At 40.3% G+C, this 21,320-nt stretch overlaps 1 protein-coding gene across 1 annotated transcript in view; it reads right to left on the minus strand.

Annotated features, from left to right (window-relative positions):
• Nucleotides 1-8,031: 8,031 nt before the first annotated feature.
• The window catches only part of ahrra (aryl-hydrocarbon receptor repressor a), a 63,609-nt gene continuing 50,320 nt past the window's right edge, over nucleotides 8,032-21,320 (minus strand). Inside the window, exons 5-9 of the mRNA XM_051410522.1 lie at nucleotides 18,816-18,905; nucleotides 14,293-14,437; nucleotides 13,693-13,826; nucleotides 12,795-13,003; nucleotides 8,032-11,227 (exon numbers count right to left, since the gene is read on the minus strand). Coding sequence (XP_051266482.1) covers nucleotides 10,081-11,227; nucleotides 12,795-13,003; nucleotides 13,693-13,826; nucleotides 14,293-14,437; nucleotides 18,816-18,905 — 1,725 coding nt within the window. The 3' untranslated portion in view covers nucleotides 8,032-10,080. The remainder of the gene's footprint in view (nucleotides 11,228-12,794; nucleotides 13,004-13,692; nucleotides 13,827-14,292; nucleotides 14,438-18,815; nucleotides 18,906-21,320) is intronic.

Consider the following 21,320-nt stretch of genomic DNA (forward strand, 5'->3'; position numbering starts at 1 on the left):
CTCAGTCTCCGTAGTACTTAATTACTTACTTATACGTCTTGTACAAACCGATTCATACAGGGCCATTTCCTGAGTGACAAATCCACAGTTGGATTTTCAGTCATGCTAAGGTAAACCCGTTGATTAAATGCTGTCCACTGCAGGCCAAAACACTCAAACCCGCAATGACTCACACAGAGCAGAAAACTGCTGATGGTTAGGTTTGGTTACTGTGTGTAAGCCATGCTTTCTCTAGGTTGAAACTTTGAAGTGTGTTCCACCTGCGACCACGCCACACAGATGTTTTCCATTTGTCCATTTGCTGTCCAGGGCAAAGTACCTGCTGTAGATCAGAGATCACATGCAGTCCACCCACAGTTCTAAAAACAGGGATGTTAAACCGCTAACACACCCTTCAGGGTTTTGGGTTGGCAATGTCACATCTCAGGGATCTGAAGCACTTTTTCATTCCAGATGAAATGGTCAGATTGTGTACAGCTAGACATCATTCAGCCCACAGTCTGAGAGTCATTTTCATGTCAGTGATTGGATTGTACCATTCAGATTTTAGATATAATAATGTAAATTAAATCATGTCCTGTTTGTGACCTGAATAGTATGAATGGAGCCTGATCTGCACATTAGTCTAATGAATTGAGAGTGCTTTCTTAGTTTGCAGTGAAATACTGTAAAAAGTATTATTATTTCTCAGGCAGACTGATCACATTATGTTAATGATTACTGTGAAGAAATGCCAGTTGAATCCTTTGTTGTGACCCGGGTTACTTACAACCATCAATTTTGCTACATTCATAATTCAACATTTTATCCAAGATGTGGAACATTCCAATGTCAAACATACACAGGAACATTTGAATAGTTTAAATAGCTTGTGGTTTTTGGCTTTCTATTCACAGTTTGTCAAAAACTTAACAAAAATATTATCAAAAGTGTTACACAGATCGTATTCCAGACACATAGCTTCTAGTAAGTAAGACGGAAGAAAATGTTGGTAATTGGGCAAAGGAATGCTAGGAGGGTTAACAATAACAGTTTTTATACTTTTATAACTCATGACCCTGCTTCAATTACAAATACAATGAAATGGAAACAAAGCATTCCTGAAAATGACATTGACATGTGGAGTGACTAATCTATTAAATATGATATATTTGGTTACTGTGTGTAAGTTCTAACAATAAAACCAATTACTTCTACTAATTATTTATTACAGATCAGTATATTGCCTACTATATAACCAGAGAAATTAAGTATGGATACAGAATTTTGCTGTTTTTGTAGCAGCTGCTTCCATTTTTCTATGTTTATGTTGCTATTTTAGCCATGGCTTCATGCAATGTGATTTAAAAAGACTCGGCTCTTCCTCAGCTGCAGTGTGCAGTTGTGACCAGTAGGTGGAAGCATTTGCCAGGAAAAGAGACATCTTGAGCATCTATCGTCTGTAACCCTCATAGATAAATAAATCAAGTGGAGCATGATTGCAACCCAATACAAACAGTGCTGGCAGTGGCTCCTTAATCTCGCTCTACTCTCCTAATCTCACATGGAAATTATTAGAGCGTTCACTTTAGTCCTGTAGGTTCTGGGCCCGGCACTTCCCCATGGGATTGATTGTGGGTGTGCATAACAATAATAATAATAACATGTATTAATATGTGGGTGCCAATAAACTTGAGATACACAGTAGTTCAGGCTGAATTATTGGCTTTCCAGAGACATTTTTGTAAAGCACTTTGTGTTTCTGTGTGAGTGAAAGAACTTGCCTGCTTACGTGTGGCGTATGTGCGTGCATGTGTGTATGACTCACGGTCAGCTGCGGCCTGCATATCTAGTTTATGAATCACCAGGTTGCACTCAGTAACCTTTCAACTGGCTAGTCGCCCCTGGGCACATACATAAACCATTTCATTTTAACACTGCATCCCTCTGAATACCATCACATACAGTTTATATTTAAACCCCAGGGACTGAAAAATAGCTATTAATGCTGTTTCTTCTTCAACTCTGTCCTTCATTGTATTTTGATACACTGATAATTGTACCCGAGGAAGTATCGCTGCAGTTGCCAGGGGGTGCTTGGAAAGATTGTAGCTCAATTTATTTGACCAAATAGAAATTACAATTCTTATAATACTATCCACATGTTTTAAGAAACCTAATAATAATTCAAAAGTCAGTTGTAACACCTGAAGATGAAGCGACTGAGATTGCTTAAAAGTGAGCCTGCAGAGAGCCCCAAACAGTAGCTTTAATAGTTAGGTAAATGCACTGTATAGTGGATAAATGGTTGGATGGTAGGATAAACAGTACATTGAAATAGCTGATTCATAAAGTTATGAACAGCTGTAATATGGTAAATGGCAAAAAACTAAAAAACAGCTTTCAAGTGGTAGTACAACTGGAAACTTGACCAAACTGACATAAATATTAACAGTTCAGTTGTATAAAAGAACTGTTGTAACAATCCACTTTTATATCATGAATGGTGTAAAATAACATCCAGTTTAAAATGATTTCAAGTGAATGCGTTATATTTGGATCATGAAGGCTGGTTTGAAGTGAAAGCTGTCTGGAATGCATCAGACAAAACAGGTTGGAAACCACAGTTTAAGAGGCATTGACACAGCTAAAAACAGTAAGCTATAAGACAAGGTTGTTCATTAGCTAATTGTAGTCAGGAAGCAAGAAGTGGGAAGGCTGTGGGGGTTATGGGCGGGGGATTGCGTGACCGTCTTCCATATGCTTAGTAGGGTGTGTGTATACATGCATAATAATGTGCATGCATATGTCTATGTGCATGCGTGTCTGTAACATACCCTCAAGGATTCTCCTCATTGTCACTGGGGGATATGGGGAGAGGAGATGTGGACATTGTTGTGTCTATGTATGCATTGGTGCATCTGCCTGTATGAGTGTGTATTAGTGTGTGTGTGTGTGTGTGTGTGTGTGTGTGTGTGTGTGTGTGTGTGTGTGTGTGTGTGTGTGTGTGTGTGTGTGTGTGTGTGTGTGTGTGTGTGTGTGGAGAGAGACACACACACAGAGTGGGTGTGACCAATTAGGGCAAATGGTGTGCGGAGCAGCAAAGAGTGGGGTATGAACGGTCACGCAACCTTGCATGGTATAGGATTATAGGTCTTGGCTTGCACGCACACACACACACACACACACACACGAACACACACGCACACACAAACACACACACGCACACAAACACACGTACACAGCCCCTCACAGATACAGCTGTCAACAAGCATCAAACACTTTGCTTACAATACAGTTGCCCTAAGCGGTCACTCCTCGCTCTTGATTGGATGTGCTCTTTTCATTGTTTTCACCCCTTTCTCATGCTAACTTCTCTTTTCTCACCTCTAGGTTTTATCTCTCCACCTCTCGCTCTCCGTCTCTTTATTTGTCATTCTCACCCTTTCCCCTCCCTGTACAGAACAAGTGTCATACAGATGGCGTGATGGAAGGTTGCGTGCTTGCTGACGAATATTAAACATTTAAAGTCAGCCTCATCCGCCCTCCCCCCTTATTGTCACATCATCAGTCATGAAACTACAGTGGGACAAAAAAAAAGCAAAGTCCTCTTTTGGGGAAAAGTGAGAGAGATACTACACACTGTTTCGCATGACTTAGTTGTTACTCACTTATGAAGAGAACTGTGCGTGTATATTCAAGAGATACACTTAAGATGTAATTCATCTTATAGAGCTTGATCCCTAAGGCCACAGAAATGCGCTGTGCTTTTCCTTTGTTCAGGCTCGATATAACAATACACTCAGTGCTGTGTATATTCCATTATATCTTTTAATAATCAGATATAATAAGGGTGTGAGTGCAAGTCTAGGTAGTAAAACAAAAAGTACTTATTCCTGTGTAAAAAACACTTTCTTTACAGAAAACCTAAAGATCCCATCCAGACATGTGTTAGGCCATATATAAATAGTCTGCTTGTAACAATGTGTGTTTTTTTCAGCAAAAAAAGAATATTTTCCACATTAAAATCCTTAAAAAGATCTCCTTCTACCTCATTAAAAATTCCAGAATATGAAAATTTTGTTCATTTCTAAAGTTTTCCCTGTTGGACACAAAAAGTCTCCCTGCTTCATTGTGAAGTCAGTTCTCAGTGTTTCTGAAGTTTCTACATCACACTTGTATAAATTCAAACTGTACCAGTGTTGGTGATGTCACAGATTATGCTTGTAGGCCCCGCCCCTTAAAAATCATATTTTTAGTGAGTTCAGAGAAACTTTCCACGTTCAGTAGATTCATTTGAAAACATCTTTCTAGTGTCAAACTCTGCTCATACATCATTCTGCTGAGTGAAGCTCAAACATCCAACTGTAGGAACAAGAAGAAAAACACATTTCTGAGTGGAGGGGGACTTTAAGTTCCTTTTAAAGGGTGTTTGCAGGGCCAGAGCTATTAAACTCTGTAATGCAATATTACTGTGTGAATCAGGATGAGTTATGAACGTCATTTACCTTTTACTGTTCCCCCTGTGCTATATTTTCCTACTCTTTGCCAACTGCCAAGTAATGAATCTCATTAATGCTCTGGCAGTTATACACCTAACCTGTCACAACCAGGCTGTCCTGTATGCAAACTCTGCATGGAAAGGGAAATCTCTAGAAACTCCCTATTAAGATGAAATACATTTTAACTACCTGTTCAAAAAGTTGAACATGGTGTTTCATCTCAGGACTTCAACTGGAGGAGGAAGTGGGATTTTGATAGTGTGTGTTTTAATCCAAGAGGAAGAGAACAGTTCTTCTGTACAACTGTCTGGGTCCAAATGTATCAATGCTGACACACATACAGCTATTGTGTAGCTTGTTGCATAGTGAATCAACAAAATACTGTCCAGCAGAGGAATTAATAAGGTTTATGGGAAGTGTAGTGAAGTGGAAGTGGAAGGTAGAAATACTAGCTTTGAGGATACCAATTAATACACAATGATACATTGATTAACACATACTGTACAGTACAGCAGCTTCTTCCTGCAGGCTGTGAGATGGCTTAATTCATCCTTCGGACTCCATTATCTGAAATTGTTTTTTATTTTAATTTCTATGATTTATTAATCAATTATGCTGTATATTGTATAATTTATGTACGTATATTTTTTTTGTTTTAGCATAAATGGAACTACAACTTAAATGTCATTATACAATTCTGCGTTGTGAAATGACAATGAAAGGACCTTGTATACTTGTACATACATTATCAGACAAGCATGGAATTCCATTGTTCATAACTTGTAAATGAGTGATTTATGTGGTTTTTGATGCAGGATAATGTGAACCTTCAGCTATTGTATTACATCCACTGTTGTTGGAAATCTAGTACATGAAATTGCCAATTCCAGGTATCTTTTTCTCACATTTATTTTGTCAGTGATACTGCCAAATAAATGTGATAGCATGAACCTGCACTGTATATGAATGGAACTCCTATTTTTAATAACATAGTCCATATTATTTATATAAAGTTGTGAAGATCATAACATGATTAACTGTAATTTCATTAGTTGTCGGTGCACAAACAAAAATAAGATGTGGCTCTCTGGTGCTAACTCGATTTACAAGCATGCAAACGCACACAATTACGCACATGCACATACACACTCAATCATCCCAATAAGTAAAATCCCCACACTAACTGATCCTTGTGCATCCTGTAATTCCCCATAAGCTATACTCTGACTGTGGTGAAACAAACACGAGCTTCTGGGAGGGATTAGAGAGAGGAATGATGGTAGCTGTGGCATCAGTTGGAGAGGCTTGTTCCTTCAGATCAGAGCATCGAGGGATCCACTGCAGGTAACGGCCATAAGAGTCCTGTTTCTGATTTTTCTCTCCTCAAAAAAACTCTGGCAACAGGAAACTTGTGAGGCGAGAAGTCCTGAAGTGTTCAAGCAAGAGTCACTAGCTCCACTCATACTGAGGAGTTATGTCTCTAGAGGTCAGAGGTCAGAAGATTAAGGCCCCGGTAGTTGAACCGTTGCAGCACATTGTCACATAACTTTGACATCCCTGGTCCGATGTTATGTGGAAACCTTTGATGCATGTCATACGTCTCTCTGCCCCCCTGTTTCCTGAACCCTATTGACTATCAGCTGTCCAATCAATAAAAATAAAAACAACATTGTGGCCCCTTTAAACAAGACACAAGCAAAAAACTTTCTCTCACCTCTAATCAAACCTACCACCATATGATATATGCATATCATGTCTCTCTGTGGTTCTGTGGCCAAGTGCTCACACAGTTATATGATGAAAATAACATCTTGATTTGTTCTTGATGTCTTTTAAATATATGAAAGACCTAATAGCTTGAATTGTAATAAATCAAAGAGCAATTTTGAATGTGTGTGACCTTTTTTTGTATTAAAGCAAAATTTCCCAGTCCCAAGATGTCGTATACTCTGCGGTGTAGAAGAACAACAGAGCATTATTCCTGCAGTAGCTATTTCTGTGTTGAACAAAAGTTTTTTTTCTTATCTTCATGCATATTTTCCATGTTCCAGTGCTATAATTGTTAGTCGCACACTGCATTTGCTCTATCCCTAAACCTTTCTTTCTTTTGATTCAATTTACATATAATATAAGTCAAGTAAATGGCTTTCTGATTGGCAATTTTCTGTTGGCTATTGGAAATGGAAAAAATTTGTACTTCACGCTGAAACCGCATGAACATGATCTATTCACAGTTACGGGCTTTATACAGCCCATGAGAGGCCAAAGGTAACTAGTAAATGGATATTTTTTATTACTGTGTACAAAATGACCTTTATGGACCCTGAGTTTTACCTCAGAGCCACTACTGTATGATCTAGAGTAGAGGTGGAAGTTAATTTATTGATCAAAGACCTGAGTCTTCCCAGTCACAATGCACCCTTTATATGACTGATTATTAAGGTAATGGTTAGAAAAATGCTACATACTGTAATCCAAACTGTGATTTTGAAATTGCGGCACTGTTCAGATGGAGGGAATTTGGATAAAGGAGACAGGCAATGTTAAGGGACTATTTTAAACCCGATGTGCCAAGTGAGTACAATGAACTATCTATTGTAGGGGGATGGAGGTCCAGCCCTACTGGGAATCCTGAGGATCAGGATTTAACCACAGCTTTTAGGTTACATCTCTTTCTCTTCTTGTCCCCTGCCTCTTTTCTTGCCCTCTACCTCTCTGTGGATGCCAACATTCCCCTGGCTCTAGCCCCTGTCGCAGACAGTGGTGAGAGATGGGTGTTAAGTTTCCCAGATCGTGTGAAGGAGCTGTCATGCCAACTTTACAGCACATTAATCATACAGGCAGTGTGGCTAGAGATACTCTGTATCCTGTTCTGCTGAGCATTTATTATTAATAGAGACACAAATCTGAAGGATGAGACCACATTCGGTATATGTGAAAAATTCAGAAGCTACTAAAGAGACATGTACGTTAACGGAACAAAAGAATTTGGCCATTTTTCATTCTGGAAAATGTCTGAGAGCGGGAAACCATTAGATTAGTAGGTAGACCATGTTGTACATTGTTTCACAATTTTCATCATCAAATATTTGATTTTAGCTCTTAAAACTGACTCTGGTGTATAAAATGTATTGTTATACCATGACAAAGGCACACACTGCATGTTACTGTTTACTTTCACTCATTTACCAATTTTAAATGAATAATAAAGACGCTCGCTATTTACAGCTGTGTAATATTCCTATCCTAAGTAATAAATTGTCTGTAAAATGATGACTGTTATGTTTTTGTAAGGTGACATGTTGATATGTTACTTGCCCACCAAGCTGGCAGTAGTTTGTTGCCTTGTCTATTATATTCCTAACAACAAAAGACCACATCACCCAGATTTTACATACAAAGAAAAGTCTTTTAATAGATAAGTCCCATTTGCAAAAACACGTAGAAACATTGGAAGACACTGCATATATACACTGTGTTCGCTACCTTGCAGCTACCTCCTCCATGAGACTAAGTATGACAGTCTTTTTAACAATTATCAAAAAGAAAGCAAGAAAAAAAGCCATTTATTTACCTCAGTTAAACAGAAAAGCCTTCAAAACTGTAGTTTTTAAATTATGCACTTTAGCCTCTTACAATAAATACGAGTCATCAAACATTTATTGAAATGAACACACACAAAGAGAAAAAGACAAATTCAAAACAGTGACACCATGTACAGTTGTGCGTGTCGACTCAAAAACTTGTCTGGCTAGGCTGAACTTCAACTGAACTACTCCCAGTAGTGCAATTTAGAAACTACCACAGTAGCTTCACAGAACTGAGACTCTGACATTGACTCAATTTGGTGCTTTTAATTAATTTGTGCAAAAATACTGATTGTGAAGAGAATGTCTGATGTTTTCTGACTGGAAAGACAACATGAAAGTTTATATTAATTTCAAAGGAAATGTGTGGTATCTGCAGTGAGATAGGCTGATTGAAATGCTGATCTTGCAATGAACAATAATCCACACTACACTACATTAGCTTCGACACAAAATGACATAAATTAATATTTGTACGTTCAACAGGAGTTTCATGACCTAAAATTACAAAATCATTGTGCTCTCGCAAGAATCGACATTGAGCCTTGTAACAATAGACTACCTTCCTTTCCTTCAATTCAAACACTTCATCCTTGTCCAACAAACCGTCAACTCAAAATACATCATTTAACTAGTGCAGAGTGTCTTTCTTAAGTCCAAGTTGGTCTTAGGCCTGCAATTCAATGACAATTCTAGTGTCTGATTTGAGTTGTTGTCACTTTTCATGTTTACATTTTCAATTTAATGCTGGTAAATGCTAATTGTGACTTACTTTTAAATCAGTTTTGAAATCCTGATACTTTTGTTGCACACCCTAAACTTCACTTTTACTTGTATCCCTTCCCTAAGGAGGTTAGAGACAAGCAGCAGGGACAGAGGGGTGCCTGCAGAACTTGTTAGGATTTAGTACCTTGCTCAAGGATGCTTCAGCAGGACGCATGGTTAAACCAAAGGTTTGTGAGTCAGGGTTTCTTTCCATTCTTACTGTGCCTCCTTATTTAATGCCCTTAGGCCTATGTCTGTCTAATCAGGCTGTTTCTAGTTTAATAAACAAATGTAGTGAATATACTTAAAGCTTTGGCCATATTAATAGTTTTACATGTTTTGACCCATTAACTACAAATTGCATAAACTTTATGTCACTGTCAGGTTTTAAATAACTGTCCTTAATGGTGTGTTCAAGGATGCTCTGACAATTGGATTATAAGCTATGCTCTTGGAAAATCAAATTCAGAACACAAACACTGAGAAAACATGGGTGTTGTGAAAAAGATGTCAATGAATTTGGTTGTGCAGCTGCTCAATATTAGGTATCAATGGTTTTAAAGCAGACCCTGGTTGCAAACGTATTATCTTATGACATTTATGTAACTTTATCCAATATTTTCTTTCCAAGTCTCTGCAAGTTGATTTAATACGATTCTAAAATGCATAGAAACCAGTAATTTCCATTCATACATCACTGGAGGCAGTAATGAAAAAGGTAGGCCATTTATAGTTAAAGCATTAAAACATGCAAAACCACCATCAAGGCAGATTGTCCTTTAAGTTGTTATCACTGACTCCTCCCTATATAAGCCCAGCAGTAAGTGTAAGTCATCTCCTGCATACATAGCTAAGAAAAAAACGTATCTTTTTACAGCAAAATATTTGTTCCTCCCACAAAAGCCAAGTGTACACAACACATAAAACAAAATGAAATGGTGTTTCTAGACATAATTTGTCTCATTGTCACAAAATCCAAAAAGTGCTTGGAACCAACTACAAAATGTATTCCTTAAAAACTAAATAATCTATCTATTTATGGATTAAAATTATTATTTCTGATTGTCACAACATTAACACTAGAACCTGAGTCTTGTTTGTGACCTCTTCATCAAATAGAAGAAGCAATTTAAATGGTGACATCCTGGGAATCCTCGTAATCAAAGACTGTCCTTGTAATGCTGGTGCATGTGGCACAAGTACTTTAATGCACACTGATTATTATCTGCTAATGTTTGAACTGATTTTTACGGCATATAAATGTAGGGACTTGACTTGTGGTGCCCTGTGCTCATCACACATGGCATAGCGTTCCTTGGACCAACCATCATGGACTGGCCCATGTCGTGAGCATTCTCGGACCACGGTGGGGAGTCCATGGGCTCCCGCTTGATTGAATGGATCAGACCGTGACCTTTGAACTCATAACCGCCATGCTTGTTGTAGTCCTGGTGCATGTAGGCCTTGTGAGGGTCTTGTGGATAGACGTGCGAGTCCATGAGGTTGATAGATTGGTTGCTGCATAGAGAGTCTGAGTGGGAGAGTCTCTGAGGACTAAACTGGCTGTTGTCATTGTTATTGCCCAAGTCTTTGTCACATTTTAACAGACGTCCGGTTGCGTTGCCGGTGTTGTTGACTGCATAGTTCTGGTAGTTGCCGTTGTTGTACGGTGGGCTGATTCCTGCTTTCCCTCGCTGACAGGGCGAGTACTGTGGATCATAGTAATCTGCCTCTGATTTGAGATGGAGGCCTGAGGTCTGGTCGTACACCCCATTACCGTAGCGACGGTCGATGGCCTCTGGGTCGCGGCAAGCCCAGGGTCGCCCATAGGCATCACAGCCGTTCTCAGAGTCCGAGTCGTGCTCTACCTTGATAGGTGGCATCTCGGGCATCAGATGGCCGTCGTAGCATTCTCTGTAGCCATTTTCGTTCTTCACCAGATCCACACAGTAGGCATCTGGATCTGTGGGAATCTGGACGTTCCCGTAGAGCTTAGACACAAACACCTCGCCACCTCTGCCGCTGTGGCAGTTGGGGGAAAGCCGGTATGGTTTTCCATACTGGCCGACCTTGTTCAAGCGGTTAGAGGAGATGTAGCCGACACCCTGGCCTGCTCTGATGGGACCTGAGTTTGGCCGCAGAGGCCAGCCGCCGCCCAGGCCAGGGCTGACACCTTTATGGGGAGCCATGGAGGACTTGCAGTAGTTGAGGGGCTCCTCCTGGTTGTAGTAACCATCAGGGTGGTACTTTAGGTTGTCTTTGGAGAGCGGGGTCCAGGGAGTGTGGTGACCTCGCTGGGTAGCGCCAGGAGTGGGACAGGAGAGGAGGAGAGGGTCTGCAATGTCACCCATTCCTCCACTGAAGGAGTGCCTCCGGATGTGCTCCCCTCGCTCACTGTGAGGGAACGGGATGGCATGAAAAGTGGGGTGGGGAGGAAAGAGGGATTGGAAAAAAGGAAAATTGAATTATTAGTCACGAAAACAGGAAGACAAATCAATCAGTGTAGATCAAGTTTGTGTAGTCCTTGAGGACATTCAAGAAGAGGTGGTGTCTTAAAATAATAATTGTCCACTCAGATATCCATATGGGAATGTCCACGAATGTTTTTTCTACTGATTGATGAATGACTCAAAGCACAAATATCTAGGTTTGGTTCACTTTAGTTCATAAGAGAGAATCATTCCAAAAGTGACTCATCTTTTCCAGGATTCATCTAATCTGAAAATTGAGAACAGAGTCAACATCCAGGACCCAAAGATCAATGACGGCCAGCACTCACAGTTTACAGCAGCTAAGGCTTTGGATTAGTATTATTGGATTAGAGTAGTATCAGAGTAGAGATTTGGAAGTATTTCTAAAGTATTTTTTGTTCTCAGGTAATATCTTTAGTCAGTAAAATTACTTTTATGATGTAAAGACCTTATGATTTAAAGTTATAAATTATAGACATTTTCAAGTACTGCCTTTTCATCATAGGCAAAGACACACCTCATATTAGCTACCCTGCAGTACTTTTCCTTCAAACCAATGTCATGTGTGTTGTACATTTGAGGTATTCTAGTACTGAAGACTCAACCCCCAACCTATAAGCTTCATGGTCTCCTAATCCAACCAGCCAACATGCTGTCCACTTATAGGTGACTGGTATTTTTCTACAGAGTTCTAACACTATCCTTGTTGCCCTGAATGATGCTGAGAAGGAATGAACAGCAGAGGGGGTGGTAGGGCTCTGCTCTCTGACTTTAGCTCAACTCTTGGCCTCTGAGCCTCCCAACATACTTAATGATGCATGAAGCACAGAGGGCCTTATCCAAGCTGAGACATGTATTTGCTTCTAATTGGCCACAGGTAAGGCGTCCAGCACTCGTTTGGTTTGGTGTCAGAGCCCGCACGGTGAGGAAAGGGCTTATGTTTGTGTTGGTAACTGGGTCTCAGGGTAATGCTTGTGTGTTCATGAAGTTGTTGCGGGGTAATAAGATAGTATCTCTAGAAAATAAACTCAAGAATGAATAAATAACACATGACTGATGCCCAATGTAATTTTTCATTACTCTAACACTGTTTTGAATGTGTGTTTTTGTGCCCTTACCTCGTGGATCTTACTCAAGCAGTCACTAAGTATGTTTTTATATGTAAACTGTACTAAACCAAAGTAAACATGTTGTCCCTTATGAGGGCATCTCTGGGCTGACTGGTGACAATATGCATCATAACTCCGAGCTTCAACAAAACTTAACTGATGATGTAGTGGCTGTGGCCTTTCAAGGTTTACAACTATGACCTTTACCAATGGTGTCTGAGACATCAAGTTTGTGTTAAAAAGCCTTTGACCTTTAATTACAGTATAGCACCCCCATTAAAACTATCAGTGGATTTACACGTGGACAAAGTGTGAATATACATCATCCCCCCTGACTTTAGTTAAAGTTGCAAGGATGTTGAATGTTTAATTTCCTCTTACCCATGCTCCAGTGCAGAGATAATGCCTCCTCCTGCTCCCTTGTTCTTTCCTCGCATTAACATGTTCTTCATTTTCATCTCAGTGATGGAGGGCAGCAGGAGTGGTACACCTATGCAGAACAGAGCCAGCTGCGGAGGCATAAGAGCCCCAGAGGCTGACTTCTTTTTCTGACCGTTGAGGAACTTCAGCCGTCCCTGGAACTGCATAGTCTGAGGGAGAGAAGAAGAATTTACTGGTTTGAACATGTTCAATGGAATTTAGCCAATGCTCATTCACTCATAGCTTAAAATAGAGCAGAATTAGCAGCAGTGTTATTTCATGTCCCTTGAGAGTTAATACTGGTCTTCTTTTGCGTATTGTGCATTATATTACAATTTGTGTGTCTCTTCTGGGATGGTGACTGATGAGGAAAGCATCTTAGCAATATTTGATCACTACAAGTGCTTCCAGTATATGTCAGAAAATTGCCATCTATAATTTCTGTTGTGCAACCAAAGCGGGCTTGGTGACAGTGAACTCCATTGACCCTGAAGAAATGGTCCAAACCCATATTCTTGTTGCTCTGTCATCAGGGTTTCTAGCTTTTCCATTGCTGTTATCCAAACCACTCTAGTCACAGCCATGAGGGATGAACCAGGCTCCTATTCTGCTGCTGTGTCCAGGCACCCAATTACCTCATAATGCCTTGCAATACAACTATAAATAACTGTACACACTACAATTAAAAATGAAGTTTTGCTGTACCAAAGGGGTCATAATACTTTTTATAGGCCTGGGTCTTCTCCCAGAAAGTGGGCAACATTTACTCCATGCTCAATGCAATATTCTGCACTTTTTAATTTTGCGTAAACTGAAGTTACTGTTCAGTTTAGCTGTCAGTTTGGCTCAGACCACTCACCAAGAATCCAGAGGTGCTGTCCAAGAGGCATCGGACTCGGGCAATGAAACATCTGTTGAGAAAGCAGGAGAGCTCAGGAGAAACTCCCCCGGCCTCCGGAGAATGGAACAGGCTGCTCACGACAAAGTCCTCACCTGAGATGTAATAGAGAAAGATGGAGAAGAAAAAATATTTAGTTTGAACTGCTATTTGCATGAAAAATATATAATATATATATTCCAAAATGACACTGACATTTAGAAAAGTGGATCTACTCTTACAACTGGAGGTACAAAAAGAAACATATCAGTTTTGAAAACACAATATTTACTGAATATGGATATACTGTAAACTGATATGTTGTGATTATGCTGGTCTGGTTTCAATGAGCAGGAATTTAGGTGCATCATCTTTCTTTTTTTTTTACATTTACCTGAGGTTTCTGGCTGTCACGACACTGATGACATACCACAGATCTACCTCAAAAGTAACCAGCAGAACTTTAAAATCAAAATGGGATTAAAACCTTTAAAGATAAAAGTCTGTCACCACTATATCCACATGAACTTTTAACCAAAAAGTTTGCTCATGGGAACTGGTTCCTTAGTCAGCTATACCCACCAGTCCCTGAAGCTAGCTGGGTGTCCTGGTGTGCTGATGTCCCCTGGTGCTGTGGAGGACACATGGCCCAGTGGAGCTGTCGTCTGAACTCCTGACGGTCGTCTATGTGGATGTAGTCAAACACATTCTGGTGCATCACGTCAGTCTGTGGGAAAAAGTTTATTAAAGATCATCCAAATTATATTTTGAACATAGCAGCGATCAACTATTTACTATGTAAAAATATAGTGGAATAATTGTGTCCTGAGGAGAGAATGACTGAATCAAACTCCCTCTGTGTCTCTTGTGATCCAAGATTCTCTGTTCTTTGTTTTGGTTGCTGGTCCGGCAGCACGTGTATGTTCGTGCATGTGTGCATGTTGGTTTTAGGGAGAGTGACTGAAGTGGTGGTTTCTTTTCTCATCTAATGTGGTGAATTAAGGATTTATTTTGACCAAAGCAGAGTTGGTGATTGTTGGAAGACTGGAAAGACTAACAAAGACGGTTTTTGTGAGTTTTATTTTGTTTTTGTCGAGTTTGAATAAAGAAAATTCCCTTTGTTTTGGTCTGAGATGCTGGTGCTCTAGTGTGACATCTAGTGGCAGTGAATGCCATATAAAGAACCTTTAAATAAGATACTTTATTAACATATGTATGTAGTCACTACAGTCAGCCAGAGACATTTCTAGTTTTCAAGTTTCCTCATGTTTTCTCCTGAAAGTCTCCAGAAACATGAGACTGCGTGTTCACAGCAGCGTCTGCAGGCTGACTGTGGACCACTGTGTTTTGCTGCCACCAGTGCAGCTGGTAGCTGTAGTTTGGAGGGAAGATTCCAGTTGTTGCTGCTCAGATATAGTCAGTCTGCCTCGGGATTCCCAGGGAGCGTGCTAACTTCCCCTATCACACATACAAGGACCTTACTGTACACACACAGTCAATGAAAGTCACAGAAACATACGTGCACAGATATTCACTATGCCTACACATCCACACATACACACACACACACACACACAAACACACACGAGGAGCATTTACCCAGTACGGTTACAGTCTACAGGCAGCTGTAGGGCCAGTGAGGGCAGCTGTGTTTGTCAAACATCGCGTGACACCAGCTCCCGAACAGCAGTCCAGCCTAGCTTACCCTCCCCATCTCTCTCTCTCTCACACACTCACACACACACACACACACACACACACACACACACACACACACAGTGAGTTGGGTTCCAGCTCACTCTCGTCATGCCTCTCTCTCTTTTCCAGCAATAGCTTTGCTTTCTGTCATTCCATGACAGATTCCTCACTAAAATGTTCAACCTTCTCCTCTTCCCTCTTTCCCTCCTCCCCGCACTCTCTCCATAATTTCCACACTGGTGGCACGCGAAGGTTTTTGATCGCCTGCCTCTGAAAACACAATCTGTTCCCACCGTCTTCGGCGGGCGCTTCGTCCTGTGGTTTGGTTCCCTACCGGCAGTCAGGCAGACAGACGGATCGAGTGACTATTGTTTATGTTTCTCGTAAAAAACACACAGAGGAAAAGAAGAAGGGAAAAAAATGGAGAATAAGTGATATTTTCGCTGACCTTCAAAGGCTAACTGCCCCAGTAACAAATGGGATCAAAGGCCAGTGGAGGTTTTCTGCTCTTCTCCAGGGCTTTCTTGTGGTGCTACTTAGTGAAGCGTTCTCTTTTCTTTTTTTCCTGTGGTATATTAAGGATAAGTGTCCTTCTGACTACAATTGTGGGCTCAGAATTATGTGACATGTTGTCAAGGCCTTAGAGGCAAATATGTGACTTAAAAACAACCAATAGCTCCTTTGCGAGAATTGAACATGTGGGAAAGGGTATGAGATTGTTTTGATCACAGCCTCTGAAATATAACGTGATGAATTTTTGTATGTACTGCAAGGACAGACTGTCTTGTTGTACTGTCAACAACACTTTCAATTTTGGGTTTCTCATATAGAACTTATATAGAACCACTGATTCTCAGTATTGGCAAAACTAACTAGTAGCAGAACTACGTGTTTTGAATTTGAAGTTGATCTTGTGTATATACAGTGATTTGTTTTGCCTTTGGTGATCAGAAATCACCTTATCACATTATATGCCTTGGCTGCTTTGCATGCTGGGTGGCTTTGGCTCCCAAGCTGGCTGAGGTTGTATTGGCATGATTTAGTGAATTTGAATTTTGTCAAGTGCATTTCTTTGCTTTCCATTCAACACTGAATCAGACAGCTGCTAAGTCGAAAAGTGTCAAAAAAAAATATTTTTTTATGTTCACTTGTTGTTTATTTGAAAGCAAACATAACCGTATGTGATCTTCTCTAGCTACGCTGTCTAGGGACAGCAATGTAGGTCTGTCGGATTTTGGTTTTTGACCAAATACCTGCAAAACTAAGGACATTACCATCAGCCTCTGCTGTACTTTGTGTTTAGTGCTAACTGGCAAATGTTAGCATGCTAACACACTAAACTAAAATGATGAACGTAGTAAACATTATATCGGTTTTACACCACCATGTTAGCTTTGTCATTGTGAGTATGTTAGTATGCTGATGTGGTATATGTGTGTATATATGTGTTCACTGGTTCCTATGTTCCCTAACTTAATATCACATTAAGCAGACCTTTCAAATGGTTTTATGTTCTCAATAACGTTTTTGCCTAGCTCCAATGTATTTCCCTGGGTGAATATGTTGAAATCGACCACCTACAGCTTTTAACCAGCGCCCTCAAATTTGCAGGGAAGACAGTTTTGTTGACTTTAGACATTGATATATCCACAGTGGCTGAACAGATTTTTTCCATTTAAACTGCATTTGGAACGTCCATCTCCCGCCGTTCTTTGAAATTTGAGCTGCGAAGATAGCCATTACCAATCTCTCCTGATGACATTTACAAGTATACTTTTAAGTATATTTTTGAAAAATATTCCATGTTTACATCCAACATTACATAAGACAGCATGAAATGAAATGTTTTAACATTCTGCAGCATTTTCTGTGTTCATTTGTTGCAATGCAAATATAAGACACACTAACAACTGTCTCTTTTGTCTGTCTCTACTGGCTCTCTCATGCCACCCTGCACACACACATATAGACACTGTGGCAGGATCTTGCAGACCACTTTGGTTTTCATGTCGATTTCATGGCCCTGGGTTACTGCCCCCGTCTGCTTGTAAGCCAAGTGGGAGCGCTGTACCAGAAGAATTTTACCCAAAAGTGTCTGTGTGTGTGTGTGTGTGCGTGCATAAGCAGACATGAGGGCAAAGGAGGGATTTTAACAGTGAAAAGCACTTTATTCATGGTTTTGAAGGAGGGGGATGATTTCAGCATCGCAGGCCAGGCAAGCCTGTGTTGATATCATCCATAATTAATGACTGGCTGGGTATAGCCGCCGGAGAGGAAGGAAGCTAAACCGTTGGTGACTTATCAGTGCCCGCACACACACACACACACACACACACACACACACACACACACACACACACACACACACCACAGAGTGTATCTCAGGGTGAAATGGAGGTCTTCACCTTCCTGTGGCCTCTTAGCTGTGACTTAGTGGGTTCGCTCTGCCCTCTATAGAGTTATCAGGCAGCAGCAAGTCAGACTGAAAGAGAGACTGGCTCATTAACTGTAAGATGAAAAGGAAAGAAAGTGAAAAGGGATGGATGGAAGAGGACAGAAAGTATCGGCTGAGGGTGAAAAAGGGGAAAGGTGAACTTGGTGATTAATGGCAGACATCTCTTACACTTGTTGAGGGAGTACCTTGAGAGGGGCTATGTGAGAGGCTGGATTTATTACATGTGAAAAGGGGATATCAAAAGTATAAAATTGTGCTTTTAAACATTTGTTTGATTACACATTTATTTTATAATTGATCCAACCTATTAAAGAAATAGAGAGCATGTATGAAGTGTATTTCCCAAAATGTTTCTTTAACATCATTCCTTTGAGGTGAGTGGCAATAGAACAGAAGAGGTACAGAGACACTAACAAAGGAAAACCAGGGGGAAGGAAAGAAACCTTTAACTGAATATTCAATAATCATTTTATATTGGTTGTGTTTGCTGTCAGTTGCCTAAATTCCTGAAATAGTTTTATGGATTCAGGTTACCTTAGCCTCAAGCAGGAGGCCACTGGACGACTGACAGTTTGTCAAAAACGTGATACGTTTTTTTGGGGGGTGGCTTTTATTGTTTTTAATGGATAGTGACAGCTATAGAGGGAAAAGAAAAGGGGGAGAAAGAGGGGGATGACACACAGCACAGGGCCACAGGTCGGAGTCAAATCCGTGGCCACTGCAGCAAGGACTTAACCTCAGTACATGGGTCACTCCCCCCAAAACGCGATGAGTTGGACTAATAGCTGAGTAAAAAGGGTAACACACCTCCTTTTCCTCCTTTTAGGAGAAATGTTGCACATTGTGACACTACCTACTACTCTATCTGTAGTTCATCATACAACATCATTACTTCATTACACAGTATGTTACTTGCAGTATTGTACATCTGAAACTGAGATGCTCAACTCACCTGATGAAATCCCAGATAGTCCACAATGGTCGAGGAGGCATAAAAGACCATCCCATCACTGCTCACCACCAAGGCAAAGCCTGTTAGAGACTACACACACACACACACACACACACACACACACACACACACACACACACACACACACACACACACAGACAGAAATAAACGGTGACTCAGGTCAGCTCATGCAGCAAATAAACTCGAGTGCAAATACATAATTGACAAACACAAACAACTGCATTTAATCGGTGCCATCTTTGCAATGCTAACTTTAGATGCCATGATTGCACCCAGCAGAGAGTCAAATGGTTTTATTTTTGCGACCCAACTGTGTACAGTCATTACTGTACAATTGTTTTTTAAGCTTGAGACACAAAACGCTGCCAGAATTTGACTCTAGCCAGACTTTTTATAGCACAATGTTCAATTTATATCATTCTTTCCATAATTCTCAGAACACCAAATAACAGTAAAAATGGAACAAAAGATAGAATAATACAACACCGGAGCAGGAATGAAAGACAGATGGTTATGGAACTGAGTGGGCCAAATAAAACATGCTGATTTGTAATGCAAAAAATTGCTTTTGAAAGCCTTTTTAGAATATTTTCTGGTGGAATTTAGACTCATGGTATTTTTAAAGCAGTTAACTTGAGGATGACATACACGCCAATTTGCTCCCCTTTAAACTTATGTATTTCATAAGTCAGAAACTTTGATCATTTAGTCTGTTTGTAACATGCTTTGATTTGTGATATCAAACACACAGATTAAAAGCAGAGAAACTCCAGACACAAGCACAGCCTCGTTCCCACTTTCTCTCTTTACACACACCCATGCACACAAGGGGAAAAATGTGTTTGGCCAGCAGCACAGCTTACGGAGACAAGTGTTGATTAAAAATGAACATTTAAATAAATACATAACTGGCTTCAGTCAAATGAGGAGGGATAGACAGATGGAGGTGGAAGCAAAAACACAGGAAGGAGACTTGGAAGAGGTCCTCCAGTGTGTGTGTGCATGTGTGTGTGCACACACAGCTGCGATAGCGTGACAACTGCAAGGCTACTTGACTTGCGTGACTGCTTCTGCCAGAGTCTGTCACCTCTATTTTACTGCGAGACTATGCAGGTCTTCCCTGGTGTGTGTGTGTGTGTGTGTGTGTGTGTGTGGTATATATCCCTGTGGCCTCTAAATTCACACTCATACTCACTGTTCCTCCATGTCTCCCTCTTTCACTTTCTCCCAACAGTGATCTGATTGCCTCAGTGAAGAGAGTAATGCTCTGCTCACTGCTCTGTCCCAACCACATAATGCACTCTGATACCTGTCTGTGATATGTAGAGCGATTTGTCCTAAAAGCCAGAGGTACGTGAGTCATGCTGTGACGAAGCAACTCTGAGACAGAAACATATCTCGACTATGACATGAGAATATGTACAAAACATGTATGATGGGTGAGGGAAGCATGGGATGGGAAGGTGATTCAGGTTCTCGTCGGTGTAGATGCTGATGTTGTTTGACAAGGTCAACTGGCACATGTTCATGACATCCAGGGGGAGGGTGACCCCCCACATGCTCACACACAAAAACAAACACACAGCTTTGTCCAGCAAGCACTCAAAAATAAATGATGCTACCACTTTAATGAGAAGTAAGACATGCACAAATATGTATGTGCTTTGCAAACAATCGCTTTCCCTAATTTTGAACCTGACTCAGCACAAGCAAGGTTTGGGCAAGAAACAGAACCTTTTGGATTGATCTGAAGCTTTTGAAATGAAGATAGGAAAATGTGGGATCAATACAGCTTAGTACAATTTCTAATATACTTAATATATTGGTTACATGGGGTTGTACAAACATCTGGTAACAGCATGTTGGGGCCAAATCTAATATATTTATAAAAACAGTGTGACTGTGACAGTGTGAAAACTATGAAAATGTCTAAATCTGGAATCTTTACTGCATTGAAACCATGTGTCTAAGGAAAGATAAGGTGTTCAGGTGGTGTAGCTTTATTCAGAGTAAAAAGCTGTGATGTTGATTGTCCTATTAAGACATCAAATACATTCATATAAGAAATTGTAGGTTCAGTTACAGAGCTTGCCTTCAACAAGCATTTAACTTTAAACATGTAAGCATTTAGGAATGTTACGTTTCTTGTGGTCTCATAAATGACTCAGTGATCTAGAGGGCCTATATGAACATTGGACATGAAAACGGTGTGAATAAACTTGAATGTGATGTGGCCTTTAGGAGGTCCTATGTAGTCATAAAAAGGCCAATATTTACATGTTGGGTTCATTTTGGTTTATTTAGCCAGTTCACCTTTCTCCATTCCTCTTCCAAGACATTGAAATGCCACATTAAGTTTCTGCAACCCATTTTCTTTTTAAAGGACTTCAACATTTTTATTCTTCTGGAACAAATAAGCCTTGGACTTGCAGGAAAAAACTGTATATTTTGTTGGTTGATTGCTGTAATTGGCTTTCCAAAATG

Source organism: Dicentrarchus labrax, unplaced genomic scaffold, assembly GCF_905237075.1.
Source record: "Dicentrarchus labrax unplaced genomic scaffold, dlabrax2021, whole genome shotgun sequence".
Lineage (NCBI taxonomy): Eukaryota > Metazoa > Chordata > Actinopteri > Moronidae > Dicentrarchus > Dicentrarchus labrax.